At 35.5% G+C, this 21394-nt stretch overlaps 1 protein-coding gene across 1 annotated transcript in view; it reads right to left on the bottom strand.

Moving 5' to 3' along the window:
• The window catches only part of FAR1 (fatty acyl-CoA reductase 1), a 73934-nt gene that overhangs the window by 25570 nt on the left and 26970 nt on the right, over positions 1–21394 (bottom strand). The window contains exons 3-8 of the mRNA XM_036257927.1: positions 14282–14457; positions 7699–7878; positions 2662–2839; positions 1368–1412; positions 1129–1247; positions 67–134 (exon numbers count right to left, since the gene is read on the bottom strand). Of these exons, the coding sequence (XP_036113820.1) occupies positions 67–134; positions 1129–1247; positions 1368–1412; positions 2662–2839; positions 7699–7878; positions 14282–14457 (766 nt within the window). The remainder of the gene's footprint in view (positions 1–66; positions 135–1128; positions 1248–1367; positions 1413–2661; positions 2840–7698; positions 7879–14281; positions 14458–21394) is intronic.

Raw genomic sequence — 21394 nt, 5'->3', positions numbered from 1 at the left:
ACTCAGAGAATATTTTAAGTTCTTTAAGATTTATTCTAACATTAAAAAACACAGGTAAAATCATACCAACTTCACCCCAGTGGAAAGGATTAGTGCTGCCTGTTGTGCAGTTATACACCATGATGTTCCTTGGTCTGCAAAAACAAAGATCAAAGCAATGAAACATAAAAAGAGGCCAAACTTGTCCAATCTAAATCTTATCTGATTTCAAATAGAAAAAAATGAGGATGAGTACCTTTCCTACATTATTTTTTAAATTATCCTTAAAACGATGAATGTTTGCATCTAAATAATTATTTACACCCTCTTCCCCTCCCCTACCAACAATATTATTTTAAAAGTATTTAGTTTTTGTTTGTTTTTTTTTCATCCTCATCCGAGGACATCTTTTTGTTTTTTGTTCAGATAGTTTTTCTTTTCATATTTGTCTTCCTTATATGAATAAAAGTATCAGTTTTTATATGTAAGAAAAACAATAAATAATCTCAGCTCTTCCTATCTCCTTCCCATTTTCAGAGGCTCTAGTTGAAAATATTATGGACTGAATTCCCTCTTAACAGAAACCATATATTCATATAATCATAGCCCTCTCTTTTTAAAATATAAAAAAATACTGCCTTCAAAAATAAGAGAAGTTTATTAATTAGAAAACAAAAGTTATGAGAAGCTTAAAGTTTAGGTGTTACCTAAACTTTAGGTGGTAGGTGTAAATGCTACCACGCCCTTTTAAAATGAGCCCCATGAGTTGATTAAAGCTGTTCTAGTGTGACATGTTTTATATATGTAAGCCATTCTCTGTGAATTTTCAGCTCTTTATGTCAAGTTCATACTAAGCTTTAGTTTGGGTTTTTTTAAAAATCATCGCTTTGTGGGGAGTTCATTTGTACTGCCTAATGAACTTGTTTATACTATAGGTAGTACATAAGACTTAATGTTAACTCATAATTACTGCTGATAGAACCACTTGCTATTATTGCCTGTAATAAGCCAACTCTTGCAGTTGGAAGTCATATGCCTATATATATTGATATGGGTATATTGGGACTGAAAGATTAACATTAGTCAGTAGCTCTGTTTTCCCTTCTCAGTTACTATATATTTAACAAGTGACATTGTCACCTCATATACCTATTAACTCCGGAATACCAGGCTGCTGCAAGACTCATGTTGACAACTACATCTACTGGAACAAGATCTGCAAGGGCACTGTTGGAGGCACGCATTGTTCGAAGAATTCCTTTCCCTGCCTTTTTAAAAATTAAAAACAACATCTTAAGATATATGTCAGAGTGCATATATGCATATAAAGATATACAGAAAACAGAAGAAATATATAGAATATTAAATAAATCAAAAGGTTTACTTACCGCAATAAAGAGACCACTTGGTCCGTTAAAGTTATCAATCCATCCCTAATACCAAAAATAAAAAAAGGTGGACAGCTTATAAATATTATGAAACTTATAAATATTATGAAATCTACAACTCCACATATATATTTGGTAATTTTCTTCCAAAAACTAAAAATTAAACTAGATTCAGGCAAGACTATTTTTCCTTGTCTTTCTCTGGCACTGCAAATGGGTAAAATCATTTTCAAGGGTTATCTACTCTTCTTTTAATTCTCTGCAAGGAGAATTTTATAAAAAAGGAGTATATCTGTCAAATATTTTTGCTAAACAAAGCCTGTTCAAGTTTGATTTTATGTGGTTTACTGAAACAGTATCCCGATTAGGGGGAAATGATAAATTATCCTCAAAATTACTGCCCTGGCCGGTTTGGCTTAGCGGTTAGAGCGTCCACCTGCGGTCCGGAGAGACCCGGGTTCGGTTCCCGCTAAGGGCATGTACCTTGGTTGCAGTTTGTCCCCGGCCCTGGTTGGTTGTGCGGGTGGCAGCCACTTGATGTGTCCCTTTCACATCGATGTTTCCCTCTCTCTCTCTTCCTCTCTCTCCCTCCCACTTTGTCTGTATAAAAAATGGAAAAATGTCCTCGGATGAGGATTAAAAAATTACCAAATAAAACAGGAAAATAGAATTGTCAAAGCAATGAAAGGCATGTTATCACTTAATACCATAATAGAAACCTAGGTTTTTCCTAAATCAACTTAGCTGTTAGTTTATATCTATGTCTGCTCTTACTCCAGGGATTCATATATACCACAATGCCTTCTTTTCCTAGAGCCAATTATCATAGAAATCTCTCATATCTTTCTTAGCTTGTGATCTATCCAGGGAGGAATCTACCTCTGGGAAGGCTTGCCTCTTTTTGGTACTAAAAAGTAAATAAAATAAAATAAGATCCTGAATATTCTCATTTCTACTCTCTTTACTTCTGCAAGGGAAGCTAATCAGCAAATAATTTAAAAAGCCAACAAATGCTGATGGGTTAAAAGTCCAAACACACAGGGCAAGATCTCCTTTGATTAAGACAATATCACAGTCTTTGATTTAATTTTCAACTAAGATTTTTAAAATGTTGAGCTATAAAACAGAGTTAAATTAGAAATAAAAGTACCAATAAAAGTCTCTTTCTATGAATGGAAATAGCTTTGCCATATTAAGCCATATTCCGTGAATAAAATCTGCTCTTAAATCAAACAACTGGCAACTCTTTTAAAATTTTCAATTACAATTATTTAAAAGATTTCCAACTACTTACTGGAAAAGGTTCTTTCCAACTGGCACCAACAATTGATGGCCTTACAATTGCCACATTTAGCTTTGCTCCTTCTTGTTGTACAACATATTCTGCCAGTGCTTTCGTGTATATGTATGTATTTGGTCTGTCTCCTATTAATTTGGGCGTGATATCCTTTACTAGGCCATCATCCATCCATCTGGTAAACAAAGAAAGCATGCAAAAATATTTTCAGATGTTTTACTATAAAATAAAAAACCATTTACTTTGTATATTCAAACATATGCGTTGCTCTGACCCAAATGATTTGACAGCTTTTACTAAAAATATGGAAGTTAGTCTTCCTTTCATTTTACATCAACCACAAGTCCACATTTCTTATGCCCAATTTCTATATCCGAAAAGGTCCGAAAGCCCTGACCGGTCTGGCTCAGTGGTTAGAGCCTTGGCCCGCAGACCAGAGTCCTGGGTTCAGTTCCCGCTAAGGGCACATACCTTGGTTGCAGTTTGTCCCCGGCCCTGGTTGGGGTCGTGTGGGTGGCAACTAGTCAATGTGTCTCTCTCACATCAATGTTTCTCTCTCTCTCTTCTTCCCTCTCTCCCTCCCGCTCTATCTGAAGATAAATGCAAAAATGTCCTGGGGTGAGGATAAAAAAAAAAATTCCGAAAATCTAGAGTTGTTTCATAAGTCATATGGTAGATAGCAAAGCTGATCTGAACTCATTTACGATCTTTCTTTTTTTAGAGAACTCAGTGTGACTGGTCATATACTTCATATGTGCTTGATCAGGGTTGCTACCCCAGATCTAATTGAAGTTGAAGTTGTTTCTTATTATACAGTACATAGATTCTATTCCTTTTTAAAGTCCAAAAAAATTCCAAAATACACCTGGCCCCATGAGTTTCAGATTAGAAATTACAAATCTATATATAACCACCGAACACCCTAACACTTTAACTACATACATCTGCAATGAACATAGATTTACAATTCATAGAAAAGGTCTAGTAATCTCAATATTACTGAAAACCATATGCTCTCACTAGTGAGATAACAAAAACTAAGAAAAACAATAAAAATAAATTGAACCATACTGTAAAATTCAATTAGGGAATCCTCTCCAACTGTAGTTATTCTTTCTGGAACCTTCTCAGTGTTCTGTTTTGTTTAATCCTCACCTGAGGATATGTTCATTTTTTTATTGATTTTGAGAGTGAGAGGAAGGGAAAGGGAGAGAGAAAAATCGATGTGAGGGAGAAATATTGATCAGTTGCCTCCCATATACATTCTAACTGGGGGTCAACCAAGGATCAAACCCCTGCAACCTGGGTATGTGCCTTGACCAGGAATTAAACCCATGACCCTTCAGTGCATGAGACAATGCTCCACACAACTGAGCCACACCAGCCAGGGCACCTTCTCAGTGGTTTACATGCCTCTAATATGATGTGCAATATTTTGGTTGGCACTTGTATTCATCATTCAGAAATTAGTCCATATTGCAGATTTCCTACCGTCTTCCTCTAACCCAAACAAGCCTGCCAAAAGCTGGGGTCTTAGGGATTTGCCTATTTTATTCCACTGCTCAGAAAGCTTCCAATCCAGCCTCGTCATTCTTTTGTGCTGGAATTATCCCTTCCCACTTACCCCTTTTACACTTCATAGCTTTTCAGCTGTGGTCCAAAAGTACCTGAGCAATGCCTAACATGAAGTAGAAAGTCCACCTGTGAGCTGGTTCTGTTGATAATATGAAAACTACTAATTCCAGGGGAGCAAAGGGGTTTTTCAATGTAATTTACTTTCAGAAACAGGGACTTTCCATTCTCTAAGACCTTGAAGTGATTTTGTTCCCTGAAGAAATAATAGGATAAACTAATTTTTAAAAATGTCATTAAGTATGTTGCATTGCAGTTTAAAATTAATAACGAGCTCATGCCTTGGCTGGGTTGCTCAGTTGGTTGAAGTATCTTCCTGTACACCAAAAGGCTGCAGGTTCAATTCCTGGTCAGGGCACATACTGAGGCTGAGAGTTCGATTCCCAGTTGGTACATATATGGGAGGCAAACAATCAATGTTTCTCTCCCTTTTCCTTCCTCTCTCTCTAAAATCAGTAAAAACATATCCTCAGGTGAGGATTAAAGGATAAAAAATTACTAACAAGTTCTGGGTAAAAATTATTTGATTTTGAGTCATATGTTTTTAAAAGTTATATGTGAATGGGCACAACATGCAAATATTTTGTTTTCCTAGGGAGGACATGTGGAAAGGGTTTGAGGGTTTGGGATGAAAGAATTACTACAGAGCTATAAATGTCCAAATAATTTTTAAAAAAATTATAAAGGGCCCTGGCCAGTTTTCTCAGTGGTTAGACCATCAGCCCTAGGACTGAAGGGTCACGGGTTTGATTCCCAGTTAAGGGCACACACCTGGGTTGCAGGTTCAATCCGAGGCCTTGGTCAGGGTCGTGTGGAAGGCAACCAATTTTTGTGTCTCTCTCAGTGATGTTTTTCTCTCTCCCCAATTCCTCCCATCTATTCTATCTAAAAAAAAAAAATCAATGGAAAAATATCCTCGGGTGAGGATTAAAATAATAATCATAATAATAAAAATATTTAGCCCTGGCCGGTTTGGCTCAGCGGTTAGAGCGTCCGCCTGCGGTCCGGAGAGACCCGGGTTCGGTTCCCGCTAAGGGTATGTACCTCGGTTGCAGTTTGTCCCTGGTTGGTCGTGCGGGTGGCAGCCACTCAATGTGTCCCTTTCACATCGATGTTTCCCTCTCTCTCTCTTCCTCTCTCTCCCTCCCACTCTGTCTGTACAAAAAAATGGAAAAATGTCCTCGGATGAGGATTAAAAAAAAATAATAATAATAAAAATATTTATTAAAAAATTTAATTAACAACCTACTATGAAATCATTAAATTCCTCCAATTTTCTCAGTATTTCTGAAGAAAAAATCTACTGTGATAATCTGTAAAAGGAAGTTATAAACTAGGTGATATCTATGGTCTTTCCCAGTCTAAATATCTGGTTCCAATATGTTATGTACTTGTTTTCACATACTTTTCCCTTATTGTCTATAATGCTACTTATGTATAATTATATAATCATATAATCAATATACTGTCCTACTCTAATGATAGACTTACTAACTGATGAGGAAGCATATAAAAGAGATTATCAAGATAAATTTTCTTCTGTATGTGGAAGTACTTTCTGTGTGTGAAAGGAAAAGAATACTAATGAAATTAAAGGGCAGTTGTAATCAACTTAGGAAAAACTCCATAGTGGAGACAACTTTTGAAATATGGAAGAGATGTTGCTACATTAAAAGAAAAAACAATAGCCCTGGCTAGTTTGGCTCAGTAGTTAGAGAGTAGGCCTATGGACCAGAGGGTCTCAGGTTCGATTCCTAGTCAAGGGCACGTATCTGGGTTGCAGGTTCAATCCCCGACCCTGGTTGGATCCTGAAGGAGGCAGCCAATTGATGTGTCTCTCTCATCAATGTTTCTCTCCCTCTCTCTCTTCCCTTCCCTCCCTTCCACTCTATCTAAAAATTAATGGAAAAATATCTTCAGGTGAGAATTAACACAAAAAAAGGGAAAACAAACAGGCTAAATGGAGAAGAGACTTCAGCCAGTAAGCCTCATCACTAAAGTGAGTTTATAGATCCAGTCCATCCATGAGCTATCCTAAAATTATGTTAGCTAGATTTCTTTGTAACCAAGGAAAGAAGATATAAAATTAGAAGGTTACATGCTTTCTCAGCAACTTAAATGTTAAGATATACTAACTGCTAATAAGAGAAAAAGTAAAAAGCTTCCTTAACTTACACTCAGCTTTTTCCAGATATTAAAAACTTCTGCTTACTGATTTGTGAGAAAAATGAGTTACATATTTAGAAACATCTGAGAAATGGAGTCATAAAACAAAACCAGGGAATTGCCCTAAGATTGTCTTTGTAAACTCATATAACTATTAATTTTATTATAATCTGTATGCTTCCTCACAGTGATTAGCAGGAAAGCCTTAAAGAAAAAAAACCACATGCTTATTTTAGGAGAAAACTTGGAGAAGGAACTAAGAACACTCTGTAACACCCTAGAAAAGAAAAGAATTGGACTGAGAAGGTGGGAAATAATAACTAGAAAGCTGAAAGTGGATAGAATTTCTGGGAAGAGAGACACCTGAGGGGAAACAGTTAAGAATAAAGAGGTTAAAAAGGAAGAAACATCTGTAACAAAAATTAATTAATTAATTTTAAAAAAAAAAAGAATAAAGAGGTTAAAGACCACAGGAATATTATATGAGGATTAACAAATATGTAGAGATATGATGATATGGAAGGCTTTTATAATTATGAAAAAGATCTTTGTTTTTGCTCGGATCCTGTGTTGTTTATTTCACCTGATGAGAAAGCACAGGCTAAATGAAGCGACTAAAATCTTGGCCATGGCATAAGCATACTCCACTTAATCCATATCTAAATATGTCTCATGTAGCAGTCATTGACAGGATCCTAGTCCTCAGAAATATGATAAATAGTAACACTCAGAGTATCCATTAAAGGACTGTGACTCCCCTGATTCCCTAATAATTAAAGGTACCTCTACTGATATACTCCATTGGTCAAAATAAAAAAAATAATAGCCTTTTAATAAGTTAGAAACTTTCTAATGATAGGCAGTCATTAGTCCCCAAGGATTATCAGGTAGTTAGTCACTAAGATTGATTCTTTGGAAAATAGAGGCCCTAATATCATGGATGAGTTTGTTCAAAGGCCTTTTCCAACCATCATACCTGGTCAAAAGTAAAAGCTCCCCATTGACTCCACCAAGTCATTTAGATATAAATCTCTACAATAAAAAAAAAATAGTAGATATGTAATAATACCTTGGATAAACAAAAGATAAGTGTGTGTGTGTGTGTGTGTGTGTGTGCGTGTGCGTGGAAAGGAGCAAAGAAAGAGAAACCGAAATTGACCAACAGATACATATAGATAAACTTGGATCCAAACTTTTAGAATGAAAGCAAATGTATATAATTTCAAATAAACATACTCTAAAGAATCAATCAGTTTCTTGGGATCCACAGGGGGTGGATAGACTACTTCTTCAATATGTTTTCTATTGCAGTAAGCATATGCTGTAGACACATGCATGAACACTTCCAGATTCTTCATTTGTTGTGCAAGGAACATAAGCTGTCGTGTAGCAATCACATTTAACTGAACAGCATCTCTGTAAAAGAAAAAGTGACAATAAAAAATTAGGAAGCTATATCATTTATTTCACCTGCTAAAATAAATCTTATTTCCATTAGAGTGATAGAGAGACAGTGATTATTTCTTTGTAACAGATCCCTTAGCTCTGATTTTGTATTTTATTTCAACATGAAGTACATCCATTCTATCAGTCATGTTTAACAAGAAATATTTTCTGATTATAAAATAAATCTCATTAGAATTTTTAAATAAAAGTATAAATTAATAATTTTAAATTACCTAGAAATAAACATAGATCAGTTCTGCATCTTTGACTTTTCAGTATCTATTTTGAAGTCATGTTAGACTTGTTCTGCATCTTGACTTTTATTTTTTTAATGTTTTTATTGATTTTTTAGAGAGAGAGGAAGAGAGAGAGAGATAGAAACATCGATGTGAGAGAGAAACATCGATCTTACCTCCTCCCGCATGCTCCCTACTGGGGATAGAGCCCACAACCTGGGGATGTGCCCTTATCGGGAATTGAATTGGGACCTCTCAGTCCATGGGACGATGCTCAGTCCACTGAGCTACACTAGCCAGGCTGCATCTTGCCTTTTAAAAGTATACATTTCATGATATGGATGTACCACAGAAGAAAAAATTAGAATGGTTAAGTAATTTTAAAATGCTAAAGCAGAGCCACTAATAAAACTCAGAAACATTAATTTATATTAACATATAACCAAATAAGAATATGTTTAATTCTTTCCTTGTAGCAATTAATCCAAACATCTTTTTAAGACTAGTTACAAAAGGAGAATTATAATAAACCTAGTCCATATGTTATAAGACATACATGCAAGACCCCAAAGTGATCTATATATTCCCTTCTCAAAATTTATTAGAAATAATTCCATAAATACAAACATAAATATGAAGAAAAATATCAATGAAGCATCACCTAGTAACAGCAATAACCTAGACAGCCCAAATATTCACTATAAATATAATGATTTAATAAAGTGGTTATTTTATCACAATGAAAGAATATAGCCATTAACATTCTTATGACAACTATAAAACATGAAAAAATCTAGATGAATATTTTAAAAATACATACATTATTAAGTGAAGCAAGATTAAGAACAAGACTCTGGAATAAGACCTGGGTTCAAATCCTAGCTTGGCCTACCTTTCTGCTAAAATTGGATGAATGGTAAAGTCATTCAAGCACTCAGGCCTCAGTTTTCCCACCCGTAAAGGGGAACAATAATGAAATCTACCTTACAGGATTTGTATAAAATTAAATGAAATAAACAGCTTGCAAGTATATAGCATTATTCCTAATACAGTCCAAAAACAGCCATTCAATAAATATTATTTAAGATAATAAGATGATGGGTAGCTTTTGCTTTCTATTAAACTTATTTTTACAACTTGATATTAGAGGGGGAAAATGTTGAAATACTCAATACCAATAATACTGTGATAAATTGGCATGGTGATACCCTATAGGTGACACTGTAACTGATCCAACTGATCCAAAAGAGACTAGGACAAAGTACCAGAAATTATAGAAATGATAGTAATTAATCTAGTTAACATACTGAAATTAACTTAGAGAAAAATGTATTCTAACCCAAATTTTTCTACCAGAAAATTAAAATTCCCCAAATTTGCTACTCAGTGAATATTATATAATTTATGCTATATCAGCATAATGGAATATCATTATAACTATGAAAAAAATTAGAAATAGGAAAATTGTTTCGATAAGTAAGGTAGAAATTCTATGTTTACATTTTATGTAGAACAATATATATTCAGTGACAAACTGCAAGAAAAATTTGTTTAAAAATAAAAAGTTTTGAGTAAAAAAAAAAAAAAAAAAATCCAGCCATTCTGTTAAGGGGCCAAGATGTCACAGAATCCGGCCCACTTACTATAAAGCAGTGCTTTGATGTCTATCGCATTTGCAAAAACAATGTTTTGGAAGAGGTATACAGAGAATATTCTGTTACAGGTTCCTAGGGACAGGACAACAAGTTCTGGGTCACCAGGAATAAGAAATAACTCACAAAAGGAAAAACTCCTGTGCCTTATTTTTTCTTTTAATTTAATAGTATTCAGGAGCGTATGAAACATATTAGAAAGAAATTTTTTTTTTTTAAATGAAGTACTTGGGTTAGGGTCTTACAATCATAAATGTATCTTTTTTCTTCCTTATCTCAACTGAGGGGAGGGAAATCTGTTCCAATGGAAATCTGGCACAAAAGACATTTCACAGACAGGATACTATCCACTAGACTGTAAGGCAATGTGCTATTTTCTTTGGCATTTGCAAAACAATAGGGGTAAGGACAGTAATGTTTTGGGAGCAGAATACAAAGGATATTCTGTTACAGGTTCCTGAGGATGGTAACAAAGTTTCTGGGTCACTGAAAATAAGGAATAACTTGAGAGAGGACACACTCTGGTGCCTTTCTACCCTTTCCCTGCCCCTCTGTACCTGAGAGCCCAAACCTGAAAGCATTTTGTGCCAACATAAGTAACTCTTAGTATCACTGCCAGGCTAGTAACCTCACTCGATTTTATCACCATCCAATTTCTACTCCACCGAAATTCAGGCTAAGACCCTGACATGTTAGATCACAAAGATTGTAGCACTAAACAAAAATAATTTCTCAGACTGACAAACCTGAGAGGGAAGGGAGGCAGAGGGGAGGGGGAGATACTGTAAACCAAAGAACTTACATGCATATATACATAATCAATGGAAAGAGACAATAATGTAGTGAAGGGGGAAGAGAGGGAGAAAGGGGTCAATGGGAAAAAAAAAATAAGGGACATCTGGAATAGTTTCAAAAATAAAGATAAATTTGAAAAAATAATAATGTTCTCATGTTCTGATTATCTGGAGTCATAAATACATACTAAATAACAGTGGCTTTGAGGTAGGGGTGGGGAAAATGAACAAATCCTTGTAATGACGGTCCATCATTAATATAGACATAGAAACCACTTAGAAAAAAGAAAGAAAAAAAAAAACTTGAGCTGCCAGTAAATTTTCTTGTTCACCTGTCTTCTACAGACATGCTGGGTTGTTCAAAATCTATGTTGATAATACTTCTAAGACTTTAAACCAGAGATCTCACTTGGCATGTAAGACTTCTGAGAGCTTATTAAAAATGCAGATTGCTGCTCTGGCTGGTGTGGCTCAGTGGCTAGAGTGTTGGCCTATGCACCGAAGGGTGGTGGGATCGATTCCCAGTGCCTGGGTTGCAGGTTTGATCCCCAGCCTGTGCAGGAGGCAACCAACTGATGTGGATATGTCTCTCTCACATGGATGTTTCTCTCTCTCTCTCTCTCCCTCTCTCCCCACTTCCACTCTCCAAAAAAAAAAAAAAAAAATCAATGGGATAAAAATCCTGATAATTAACCAAAAACACAAACAAACGAAAAACACTTGTTAATGTCTAAAGTGAAGCCTGTGAAACTGCATTTTAAATAAGTTCCCCAGGCTATTCTGGTCTCTGGTTCCCTTCTTTCTCACCTCTAAGAAAATACTACCTAGATGAGACCTCATTAATACTGCAGATTTTTGTTGTTGTTAATCCTCACCCAAGGATATTTTTTCCATTGATTTTTAGAGAAGGTAGAAGGGAGGAAAACAGTGGGAGAGAAAGAAAAAGATAAGGAGACAGACAGACAACGTGAGAAAAACATCAATTGGTTGCCTCCCACACATACCCTGACCAGGGCTGAGGATCGAACCTGCAACCCAGGCATATACCCTAGACAGGGAATCAAACTTGCAACTCCTTTGGTGCACAGGCCGACACTCTAACCACTGAGCCACATGGACGAGGGCAATTGCTATTTTTTAAAAACTTAACAATGATATAAACACAGATGTCTAGAGACCAATTAATCAATCTTAGGGTAGGGGAACGATACATCTGTAATTTAAATCACATCGAAGGCTCTTGCTAAAAAATGAGGATTCCTGGGTATTACCCCCAAACTAGAGGATCTAAATTTGGCAGTATAGTCCAAGACTGCTTTTTTAACACACTTGCAGGAGTTCTTAAGATTCAAAACACATTCTAGAGTTAAGAATCAATGCTCTTGGAAGTAACAGTTTCTTGATCTTTTCTAACAATCAATCTCTACTTCTACTTCTTTCTGAACACCTACTCACAGCCCTTAATGTATACTTTTTCAGTAAGTTCTTATTCTCTGTTGTATATTATGGTTATTTAAGCATTATTCTTATTCCTCTATTAGACTGTATGAACTTTGCAAATAAGATCTGTGGGGCAATTTATCTTGGTTTTTCCCAAAATATTGAGTATAATGTGCTATTTCTTATTTGTGGATTAACCTAAAAAGTGATTATAAAGAATAATTGTTTTGTAAGTAGCCAGTATATGCCAACCTTCCGTATTTTGTAATGTCTGGCCCAAATCTAATGTTATAGTATCACTATTAAAATTGCTTCATAGAAAACAATAATTTCAATGATGAGGCTTTGGTCAGCAAACCTACATGCCTTGGCAAGGAAGAGAAGAACAATAAATTCTACTGTTCACCTATCTACCCCAAACTATGTGGTATCTCTAATAAAAGAAGAAAGAATAATAATGAAAAGATTTTTGCTTTCATTAATGGTAGCCTTGCTTACCCCAAGGGAACAAAAAGAGAGAAAGAAGGTACCCTGAAAGTGCTGTACTTTGATGAGTTTCACCCTAATTAATATTGCCTATTCCAATGAGGACTATACATACCACAATTATATGGTATCTATATACTTTTCTCTTTAAAACAGTTTCTTAAAGCTATGTGAACTCTTTCTTTTGGTTATGAAAAAATAAAAAATAATAAAAACTAGAACGGTTAGGGAAAAATAGCTGTTATATTGACTCTTCGTACTAAAAACCTATCTGCATTTACACTATCCAATAATTGGCAAACATTGAAAGACATGTCTATAAATATACATATACACACTTTTAATGAAAATATGATTATACGATAGTTCTAATAAGATTCTTTTGTCACTTTTCAATCATGAGCACCCAACAGCTGCATAAAAAAAAAGTAAATACATTATCACCAGATAATAAACAATAAAAACAATTAGAATTAAGGTATATAATTCCAAAACTCATCAGCTTTCCATTACACAATGCTGCCTCAGCTTCCTCAAGTATAAAATAGATTCGCCCATCCTACTACAGTGGGTATTGTTAGCATGGAATAAAATATTAGATGAGAAAATACCCTGAAAACTATAAAGCAGAAATGTAAGGGACTATTTACAGTACCCTTACTTGGAATATAGGCAAAACACATTGTAATGCTTTGGCACTGAACTGTCACATTATATAATATTGATTAAGGTTTATACTTCTATATTAAAGACAATATGTGTAATAATCTCAATTTAATTAATCAGAATTTAATTTAAAAGCATTTTAAGAAAAGGGTCTTCAAGTAATTGTGAAACCTAAAGAACTCTGCACCAATTTAACTGGCATAAAACCATACAATTAGATTAACATTATAAAACTCTTATTTTGAACATACCATCAAAAAGAATACTCGGAATTAAATACCATTATTTGAAATGCATATTTGTTAAATATTTTAAAAACAGTAAATATTTAGAATGTTTTTTTGTTGAAACAGGCATCTTGATTACAATTTTTTTTAATTAAAATTATGTCCAATGTCCAGCCAGTGTGGCTCAGTGGTTGAGCGTTGACCCATGCGCCAAGAGGTTGCTGGTTTGATTCCCAGTCAGGGCACATGCCCAGGTTGTGGGCTCAATCACCAGTTGGGGGCATGCAGGAGGCGGCCAATCAATGTTTCTGTCTCTCTCTCCCTCCCCCTTACTCTCTCTCTAAAAATCAATAAAGAAAAAAAAAATTGTTTTTAAAATCATGTCCAATGTACCTTGCCCCTAAACAAAGTTTTAAAACAAAAACAAGGTATGACTTAAATTTGAAGCTGATTTATCTTACTCTGAAAACCTGAGCTTAATTTTTTTCATTTTCAGATGAATATATGTGGAGTAGAAAAATAAAGCTGCTGAGGTATAGGCTTCTGAAAAAATGGAAGAAGAAACAAACCCTATTAATCGTTAAGACTAACACTCCTACCCAAGGTGAACTTTTGTTTCCTCTACTTTTTAACTCCTATTTCTTGCCTTTCCCCTGTCCCACATTAACATGCATGGCAACTTCTAATAGAAGCTATCCAATGTTTTTACTCTGGTAACAAGAGAAAGGAAATTCTTTTCACACTGTAGGACACTGAAAGCTACAAGTGACCGTTTCAAATCATTTTCAAAACAACTTGACTGAAAAGTACAATTCAAATTAGATCTGTTAACCATGCTGAAGTTCAAATATCAGATAAATACCTTTACTTACCTTAAAGTTTCATTAAACCTTACTGTAGCTGCACAGTGAAATATAATATTGGTAGAATCTATGATGATCTCTTTATCTTCTTCTCTAAGATCCAGTTTAGGTTGGGTGAGTTCACTGCTGATTGCTACAATTTTCTCCCTAAAATCTGGATTTTCATCTCTCAATCTGTCAAAGAGCTATCAAAGGGGGGAAAAAATAGTTTAGGGCAGCATTTTTCAACTTTCTAAAACCCATGTCATCTATCTCCCTCTTCCCCATTAAGGATCACTATTTTTAAAACTTCAACTATGGAGATCCTACGGTATTCTTAACTGTTATCCATTCCGTATAGAAAATACACTACAGAGCCCATATTATTATCCCCATTTCATAGATGAGGAATCTGAGGAATCAGGGAAGTTAAGTAATTGGCCCAGATACAGAGCTGGTAGTTTGCACAGTTAAATTTGAACTGTCCGTGTCTTTGTTGATTAGATTAGATTATCCCTCAGAGAAGACTTAAGCAGTATACATATCAGGACAATATTTAAAACAATCATTCAGATTTCTAAAATCCAGACTTTAATTTATAAGGAAAAACTAGTCAAGTAAGCAGACAATTAAAATATAGTGTTATAGCCCTGGCCGGTTTGGCTCAGCGGTTAGAGCGTCAGCCTGCAGACCAGAGAGTCCTGGTTCAGTTCCCACTAAGGGCATGTACCTTGGTTGCAGTTTGTCCCCAGCCCTGGTTGGGGTCATATGGGTGGCAACCAGTTGATGTGTCCCTCTCACATTGATGTTTCTCTCTCCACCCCCTCCCCCCCCACTCTATCTGATGATAAATGCAAAAATGTCCTCAGGTGAGGATAAAAAAAAAAAAATGCCGGTTTGGCTCAGCGATTAGAGTGTCAGCAGTGCTCAGACTGAAAGGTCGCAGGTTTGATTCCAGTTAAGGGCACGTACCTGGGTTGCAAACTCCATCCCTGGCCCCAGTAGGGATCGTGATGGAGGCAATCAATCAATGTGTCTCTCTCACATTGATGTATTTCTCTCTCTCTCCCTCCCTCCCTTCACACTCTCTTTAAAAAAAAAATTCAGTGGGAAAATATCCTTGGGTGACGATTAGCCAAAAAAAACCTGTGTTCTAAGTAATAAAATAGGGGTAATATAACAGTGCTAAGGGACTGCACAGAAAAAACAACTAACCCAGCTTGAGAAAGATCTGAGATTATAAAGTAGAAGAATATTCCAGGCAGAGAAGTAGCATGTATAACCCCTTAGAAGTGAGAGAGGATTGATATATTTGGGGAAATAAAAATAATTTCATAAGACTTGAACAATGACTAGATATAAGAGAGAAGGAATACAAACTCCATGAGGACAGGGACCATATATCTGTTTGTTTAGCACGCAGGCCCTAAAGATAAATATGAATAGCAGAGTGCTTCGGAAGACAGACATGATAAACATTTGTTAAGGAAATAAATTCATTAGGTGGACAACACCGGAAGTGAAAGAAGTCATTACAAAGACAGACGTTTTTGAAGGTTTTTAAAAACTATTTTGGAATGTTGAGTGTAAAGTGCCTATGTGACACCCAGAAGACAAGTCTAGCAGAGGCAACTGGATCTGTGGGTCTGGAGTTAGGGAAGAGAGAGCCAGACTTTACTAACCACACCCAGGTAGCAGCAGTGATGGACATCCAAGGTCCAGACTACATGAAGCTTTTTCCAAATCTAATTTAAATACAAGTATTCATCTAACATAACAGAGATGGTGCTGAGTAATCACTTAACTGGACCTAGTAAGAGATCAAGGCCTAGAACCAAACTTTGAAGAATATCAGTATTTAAGGGGTAAGCAGAGAAAAAAAGAATCTGAGGAATGACCAGAAAAGTGGTTTTGACACCTTGAATACATACTTTTTATTCCACATTTTTTCATTCTCCCAGATTGCTAATGACCTTTAATTCCCCTTCACCTGAGTTATCTCCACCAAAACATGATCATGCTGTTTCACAAGTTACACCACAAACTTGATACTCTTTCCTTCTCTAACAACCATCTCTTTATTTAATACCATTTTCCCCTGCTGGACCCCAATTAGTTCCTACTTTATTATACTCACTAATGCACTCTTTAATACACTTTATTCCCATTCCAGAATTATTTCATGGGCAACTATTTTAATTTAATCCTCACCATCCACTGGAGTTTATTTTCCCAGAGACATTCCTATAAATCAGTGGTTCTCAACTTAGTGCCTTTTTTGCCTTCAGGGAAATTTAGGTGAAGTCAGAGATATTTTTGGTTGTCACAACTGGGAGGGTGAAGGAAGCAGCTGGCATCTAGTGGGTAGAGGCTGCTATCGGCCTACAATGCCCAGGACAGCTTCCCATAACAAAGAATTACCTGGTCTAAATGTCAATAGTGCTGAAATTGAAAGACTCAATTATAAGACAATATCCCACTATAGTATATGCTCTTTGTCTATGCTCTTTATTCCTGTTTCGAAATCACTATAGGCTTACCTATAAGTTTCTTACTAACTTTAAGTGTACATTCACTGCTATTTGTCATAAAAAGGACTAATTTCATTAGCAATGCTATACATAATGGAGAATGAGTGGCCCTATGATTAAGAGGCAAGATATGCTAGATGGGAATTAAACACATAAGAAAAAGGATATAATTTATGGAGTATTCTAATTAAATATTTATTTAGACAAATATTTGGGGAAAATTCATTTTTATATTGAAAATAATGGCCATATGTTTAGGCTGAACCAAAAAGTTCAATGAAATTTCAGACTTTAAGTAGAAGATATTAATTTTCTTTATAATAGACTTACTGTGAGGAAAAGTTTGAGAAGCACTGCCCTGGAGACAGACCCCAGAGGGGAGACCCAAATCTTTCACATTATACTCAGGCCCTCAATTTCAACCAAGACATCAACTTCAATAACTGCCCCTATTCAATCTCTCCTGACACCTCTACACTCTTTCTTCCTTTCCTCCTCCCTCTTAAAAACTCTTTTGACTGCAAGCTCCATTAAGTAAGCCATTCTATCTTATGTGGCCCTGAATTCAACACCTTGAATCAAGTCAATTGCCTAGCACTATGTAGGCACAATCAATGTTTTCTGAAAAATAAAAAAATGAATAAAAATAAATAATATAATCAAAATTCCTTTTGGGGATATGCCTACAGAGACAGATTCCCTACATGCACCAAATCTGAGCTCACAGCATTTTAATAACTTTTGTTTCTGACCCAACTTTATTCTCTGAATCTTTACTGACAAGCTTAGGTTCAAATTAATTTTAGATGTCTGTTAAAGTCAACTCTTTCCTTAAAGTATGAACATTTGCCCCTATTAGATACATCTATCAGAATGTAACAGCAGGCTATCCCCAAATGGTCTAAGCAACACTGTACACTCTTGCTCAGCAGCAGTTCTCAAGTGTGGTCTAAGGATCCTAGGAGTCCCCAAGACTACTGTAGGTAGTTCACGAGGTAAAAACTATTTTCAGACTAACACTAAGGCATTATTTGCATTTTTCACTTTCATTCTCTGACAAGTATAGAAAGTAATTTTCTCAACACTACATGTGTGATGACACATCATGACTCTGGTGGCTAATGGAATGTGTGCTTGTATTTTCTTTAGTTTAAAAATTTCTGTTTTTGCCCTGACTGGTTTGACTCAGCGGTTAGTGTGTTGGCCCACGGACCAATGAGTCGTGGGTTCAATTCTGGTCAAGGGCATGTATCATCCCTGGCCCTGGTCGGGTTGTGTGACATGGAGGCAACCAGTCGATGTGTCTCTATCACATTGACATTTCTCTTTCTCTCTCTCCCTCCTTCCCACACTATCTGATGATAAATTTAGAAATATCCTCAGGTGAGGAATAAAATAAATAAAAATTTGTTTTAATTTCTACTATGATAAATATCAGTAAGACACTGAAGCAAAACTTCACAAAACAAAACCTCTTTGAAGTCCCCAATAATTTTTTAAGTGTAAAGAGGTCTATAAACCTAAAGTTTGAGAATCATACTGCCTTTAATAAGCAGAATCTTTCAACCTATTTGGCAGATATGAAAAGTATAGCCATAAGGTAATGATATCAATTTGCATTATACTGCAGTCAATCTGCCAATTCAAATAATTTTCTCAAGAGTTATAATCAAAAGTCCCTAGAAAATAAGCTCTAAATTACATCGTGTTTTTAAAACATGTCCTTACACTAGTCTACCAAATAGTTTTCATTTTAAAATAAGAGGGAACAGAGGAGCTCAGTCCATCTTCTCACTTCTTTGGACAATAACTGAAAGTGAACTGTGCACCTACCATACTTAAAGGTGGAAAATTCTTCAAACAGTTATTTTGTTTATGTTGATAATACTGAAATATTACTTTTAAAAATAAGTACCTAGAAACTTCATGTGATAACTCTGAGTTTAAAGTTAATATCAGCTACACTTTTCTCATGTATAAGTATAAATATTTATCTGAAGCCCTCTTCCTCAAGTCAAACAAACAAGATTTTAAAAGAATAATAAACTAACAATTTTACTGTATTTAGGAGGCAGAAAGCTCATCTGGAGAGAGAAGTAATATTGGTAGGGAATACCCTACAACTTATTATTTATTTTACATGCCTTATACAGTCCCCAGTAAAATAAAAATCACAGCTTGTTCTGATTCCCTTTCCCCCTGTCAAGCAGTTCCCATCTCAGAGTCTTTGCCCTTGCTATTTCTTCTGCCTTGGCCACTCTTCCTCCACATTCCCCATGGATTCTTCCTCATTTCATTCAGGTCTCTACCCAGCTGTTACCTCAGAGAACTTTTCTGACCACCGACTCTAAGATAGCACCTCCATCACTTTCAATCACCTTTATCTGCATTAGTGTATCACTATTCAACATGTTATGCATAGTTAACTTGTCTCCCTAACTATAATGTAAATTCCCTAAAGGATGGGACTTTCTTTTGTTCACTGCTGTATGTCTGGTAACTTGAAGAGCCCATAGTATACAGCAGGACTCCATGTACCTTTGTGGCGGGAGGAAGGAACACAAATGCACGAGAGTTTGGGGCAATGGGAAGAACGTTACAAAAGTATACCTAGCTATGTGAGTTATACTATCACTGAATAACTCTTGCAAAAGTAGATTTTTTTAAAAAGTAATTCAGAGAAAATTAGTTTTTCCAGAAGTAAAATTATTTAAAGTGTTCCTGTGGGAGCAAACTGAATTAATAAAGTGAAGAGTGGAGACCAAGATAAATATTATTTTTATTCTTTAACTCCTTATTAATAGCATCAAGTAATTTATTTTTAAAGAAAAAACTATTAATTTATACCTCACTGTCAAAACTGTGTAGGTCTAAGATGACCTCTTTATGAGGGGGAAAAATAAAAATAAGAAAAACATGAATATAAACAAGAAAAACACATAAGTGAAGTTCATCTTTCTGAATCAAAATTATATCTGAGTGGAAACATTCTCAAACAATAAATAGCTCAGTAAAGAAAACATTCTAAATATAGGTTAGCCTTTTAATTCATCCTAAGTCACCGTGCTAATATTGGTTATTGTATTTTATTATAATGCTATGATGTTAAGACAATTAAAAAGTTATATTTAGCCTGGCTGGTGTGGCTCAGTGGCTGAGTGTCGACCCATGCACCAAGAGGTTACCAAGTTCGATTCCTGGTCAGGACACTTGCCCAGGCTGTGGGCCAAATCCCCAGCGGGGGCACGCAGGAGGCGGCCAATCAATGTTCTCTCTCATCAATGTTTCTATCTCTCTCTCCCTCTCCCTTCCTCTCTCTCTAAAATCAATAAAGGGGGAAAAAAAGTTATATTTAAACACTCCCAAACCTCTATACAGGTCTCACTAAGTATTTTTTCCTCATAATTGTTATTTTGTTATCATAGTATATCACTCCCAGGAGATATGCTTTCCATTACTGCCCTGACTCTCCTTCCTGCTGCGTTACCTCTGTTACTCTCTGCCCTTCATAGTCTTTTCTGCTGCTCTTTGTCATCTTCTCTTCTAGTTTTTGTCAACTTGGGTACCAACTGCCATTAGCTTTGGAAAATTAAGCTACTTGCACTCAGTGTACCAGCTACAACTGTTGCAACTAGTAAGCTATGTAACTTTAAAGACTACTTCTCCCATGTTACCACAAAGCCTTCCATCATCTTTCCCTTACTTTAGTATCTAATTGGGAAAGTCATGTTATAAAGTGGAAAAAAATTTGGATCTGTTATCAAATCATCTGTGTTATCTTCACCATCTATCAGCTACCTAACTTCAGATAAAATTATAACCTCTGAGACTCATTGTCCATATTTGTAAAGTGGGATCTATCAGCATCTGTCCCTAGTCAAGCATAAGCTCTGGGTTGACAGCCAGAGTTCAGACATTATCTCAAACAGTCACTAACTATATGATCTTATAAATGGAAATAACATCAGACTTACCTTAAAGAATTACTGTGATAATTAAATACATTTGCGGCGCTTTGCACATAGTTTCTGGCACAAGGTAAGTACTCAACAAATGTTAGTCACTATTAACTAACTACTTTATGGATTTCTACTAAAAGATCAAAAAAGACTGGAAAAGACTGGAAAACAAATCATGTCTAACAAATTATTTATTAACTCTAGAGAGTTATAAATCTATAATTAATCATTGTATCTTTCGACACTTTTCACCAATCTTTAACTCAGAGTGATTCAGAGGGCTATGGTTTTGTTTTTGTTTTTTAAACATAAGTGACAGAAGGTTTACAGGAACCACATACCTACCTAATAACTAAAAAAATTACATAGCTAACTACACTAAACTTACTATGAATGAATGTCAGATAAATTCATTCATTTTGAGAGAATTCAAAAGCTTATGATTGTGAAATAATTTTATTCCAATTCATTTCCATTTTTTTCTTAGCAATATAGGGGTGGGCAAAAGTAGGTTTATAGTTGTTTGCATGAAAAATAATACAATAATTAATAAAGAATAAACAGTTTCGCCTACTTATAACTGTAAACCTACTTTTGCCCACCCCTGTTTTTTCTAGTTTCAGTTCTTGTATTTTATTTGACCCCTCTGTCAT

The sequence above is a fragment of the Molossus molossus genome, unplaced genomic scaffold (assembly GCF_014108415.1).
Source record: "Molossus molossus isolate mMolMol1 unplaced genomic scaffold, mMolMol1.p scaffold_m16_p_13, whole genome shotgun sequence".
NCBI lineage: Eukaryota > Metazoa > Chordata > Mammalia > Chiroptera > Molossidae > Molossus > Molossus molossus.
This window is presented reverse-complemented; position numbering and strand designations above follow the sequence as displayed.